This window comes from Emiliania huxleyi (assembly GCF_000372725.1).
Source record: "Emiliania huxleyi CCMP1516 chromosome Unknown EMIHUscaffold_1549, whole genome shotgun sequence".
Lineage (NCBI taxonomy): Eukaryota > Haptophyta > Isochrysidales > Noelaerhabdaceae > Emiliania > Emiliania huxleyi.
Genome location: NW_005201037.1, coordinates 1 through 2,980, shown reverse-complemented (window position 1 = coordinate 2,980; position 2,980 = coordinate 1). Strand labels below are relative to the sequence as shown.

Genomic DNA, 2,980 nt, shown 5'->3' with positions numbered 1-2,980 from the left:
ATAGTATGTGGGAGACTCCGCCGGCCGCCCCTGCCACCCCTGTGTCAGTGTGCCTGTGGTAGGAGAGACTGCCAGTGCCTGAGAAGCTGGAGGCAGGTCGCTAGACTGAGATGAGACCGCCAGTGGAGTTGGGAGTCCACTGTGCACCGCGCTGCGACCTGCGAGCCTGTCGTGTCCCTTGTCAGGACGACAGGAGCAGGAGAGCCCCACCTGTGCCCCTGATCGTCCTTCCAAAATCCTGCTCGTGCAGGTGTGGACCCTGTCCTCCTCCCATCCCTCGTTTGGGTTTGTCTGTTTTCTTCCCCCACTTTCACCCCACATAGGCCTAGAGCATACCTGGGGTCCTGGGCACCCCCGCCTCGCTCGAGAAGAATACATGTTGATACTAACTAAGGCCAGGTTCCAGATGGCCGGCATCCACAGCATTCGATTCTGCGCTGACTGAAAGAAAGCGGAAAGAAAACAGACAACCAAGGGGAGGGATGGGAGGACGGCACGCCGCCACCACACAGGGATTTTAAGGAGAGGGGTGTGATGCGCTAGCCGTCGCCCACCCTTGGGCGTCCGCCTCTTCCTATCTCTCCTCGCAGTCTCTCGCCGTGGACTCTCGCTGCAACCTTCATGCCACCCCGCGGTCGTCCCACTCTCGTCGTTCTCCCTCCTGTCGCTTCATCCTCTGTCGCGTCGCTCTCCTCTGCCTCGTCCTGCGGCGGTGCCGCCGCCTGCCGCTCCCTTGCTCTCGCTGCTCGTCGCAGCTCTGCCCTCCTCGCAGCATATTTTGGCCCCTCGAGTTTATCGAGCTCTCCTCGCGCAAGGACGACTCTTCTGACGCCCACTGCGATCATTTGCCGCCAAGTCATATCGTTGCTCAGGTCCACTCTCTCTTCGGACACTTGTACCTCCACCGATGATGTTGGCGCTGGGGTCCCCTTCGGGTGCATCGTGACAGCTGACGACGGGATTACCACAGCGCACGGGTGTTTCGTCCTCCTCGGGGTCGTCTTCCCCGGCTTCCCGGACTCGGGGCCGGTGCTTCGACGCAGCACAGTGTGCTTCGTGGTAGCATGAACTCAGAACGGCCCCCCGAGAGCGCCTCTTCGACGCCCACAGGTCCCGGGGGGTCGGAGGGGTTGCGAGAGGGCCCCGGCTATTTTTGTTTGAATCCCGGAGGCCGTTCGAACATGAATTGACGTTCCACGTGCCCGTCCCCAGCAAGGACAACATGCTAGCCCAGCAGGCCGCTCCCACCGCCGCCCGCGGCGGAGGCAAGGCGGCAAAGGGTGGCAAGGGCGGCGGCAAGGGCGGTGGCAAGGGTGGTGGCCGTGGCGCACCAGACCCGCTTTGCGCCGCCGCCCTCAACGCCCGATATACTCGGTTAGAGCCGGCGGAGCGACGGCGGCAGAGGTGCGGCCGCCGGCGACCTCACACGGTGTCGAGCGCCGTAGAGACGGCCTCGAGAGCCGCCACCAGGTGTGCCACGACCGCGGCCGCGAGGCTCGTGGCGATGGATGCGCCAGACCCGCTTTGCGCCGCCGCCCTCAACGCCCGATACTCGATCAGAGCCGGCGGAGCGACGGCGGCGGAGACACGGAGTTGCGGCCGCCGGCGACCTCACACGGCGTCGAGCGCCGTAGAGACGGCCCCGAGAGCCGCCGCCAGGTGTGCCACGACCGCGGTTGCGAGGCTCGTGGCGATGGATGCGCCAGACCCGCTATGCGCCGCCGCCCTCAACGCCCGATACTCGGTCAGAGCCGGCGGAGCGACGGCGGCAGAGTTGCGGCCGCCGGCGACCTTCCCCTCGACCACGCCGCCGACCCGTCGACAAGCACGTGCGGACTGCCATCGAGAAGAAGGAGAAGGAGCGCGGCGCATCCGGAGCCCGCGGGCGCGGCGTGGGCGGGCGCGGGCGCGGGCGGGTGCGCGGGAACCCCGCCAGCGGAGGCGACACAATGCCTCTGGCGGCTCTGCAGGCGGCGCGCGGCGCGCCCCTCGCCGGTCTCCCGCACGCTCCTGAGGGCCGAGAGGGCCGAGAGGCGGGGTTGGTGACCCGGGGGCATGGGCGATGCGGCCCGCGCCGCGCGCGGGCGCGTGGCAGCCCGTGAGTGCCGAGATCGGGTCTGTGCTTCGACGTAGCATGGGCCCCCGGAGGCCCATCTACAGCAGCGGCGAAGTGAGCGTGTTTGTGGTGTTGGTGTGACGTCTGAGCTTGGATCTGTGACTAAAGCCGCTTACCACTGATGGATCCCCACCCGAATAACACACAGTGAGCGCCCCAGCACTTCACTACGCCCTCCGCGCGAAATCGCTAGTGGTGCTTTGTGGCAGCACATTGTGCTTTGTGGCAGCACGGGTGCGGTGCCCGAGACCGCTCTCTTTTCTTGACCCTCAATACAGCGGCGTATGAGAAGCAGGCCTGACAATCGGCAAAACCAATGTCTTCTTGCCAACAAAGACCGAAAGAATGCAGGTCGCGATGGAGATTGCTGATTGGGAGAGAGAGATTTTTGAAAACCAACAGGAAATCACGACTCTCACAGTGATTTGGGCTTCTCTCTCCATGTCCATGTCCATGTCCATGTCCATGTCCATGTCCATGTCCATGTCCATGTCCATGTCCATGTCCATGTATGTTGTGTGTGTAGGTTCGTCGATAGAGCAGATCAAGACACAGAGCTCAAACAAAACAACCACACAAAATCACAGCGGGAGGAAAGCGGCGAGTCGCAATTCCAGGGGTCGTTGGGGCGGGCCACCCTGTCCAGAAAGGCACGGGATTGGGGTCTTTCGACCGAGTCTGATTTCGCTGCTCGCCGCCTCCCGATGGTGGTATTCTGGTAAGGCTGGAGAGCCAAACAAAGGGCGGAGATGGCGGGGAGGGCGGGGGATCGAGGAAAGCACGACTCGCACCGACCCTTCACGAACCGAAAGGCTGTACCCGGGGAAGGCACAGTAATCCGGCACGCGTTGGGCGCCCCATTCC

The 2,980-nt window shown here is 64.1% G+C and overlaps 2 protein-coding genes across 2 annotated transcripts in view; one reads left to right on the top strand and one right to left on the bottom strand.

Annotated features, from left to right (window-relative positions):
• EMIHUDRAFT_122853 (hypothetical protein) overlaps window positions 1-104 on the top strand; it is a gene marked incomplete at both ends in the record, with an annotated part of 2,856 nt that extends 2,752 nt beyond the window's left edge. The window contains one exon of the mRNA XM_005786090.1: window positions 63-104. Coding sequence (XP_005786147.1) covers window positions 63-104 — 42 coding nt within the window. The remainder of the gene's footprint in view (window positions 1-62) is intronic.
• Window positions 105-1,422: 1,318 nt separating this feature from the next.
• Window positions 1,423-1,872, bottom strand: EMIHUDRAFT_253061 (hypothetical protein; the record flags this gene model as incomplete). Its single annotated transcript, XM_005786089.1, has 2 exons — window positions 1,423-1,537; window positions 1,616-1,872. 2 exons carry the CDS (start codon window positions 1,870-1,872, stop codon window positions 1,423-1,425), a joined length of 372 nt encoding a protein of 123 aa, XP_005786146.1.
• Between the last annotated feature and the right edge of the window lie 1,108 nt (window positions 1,873-2,980).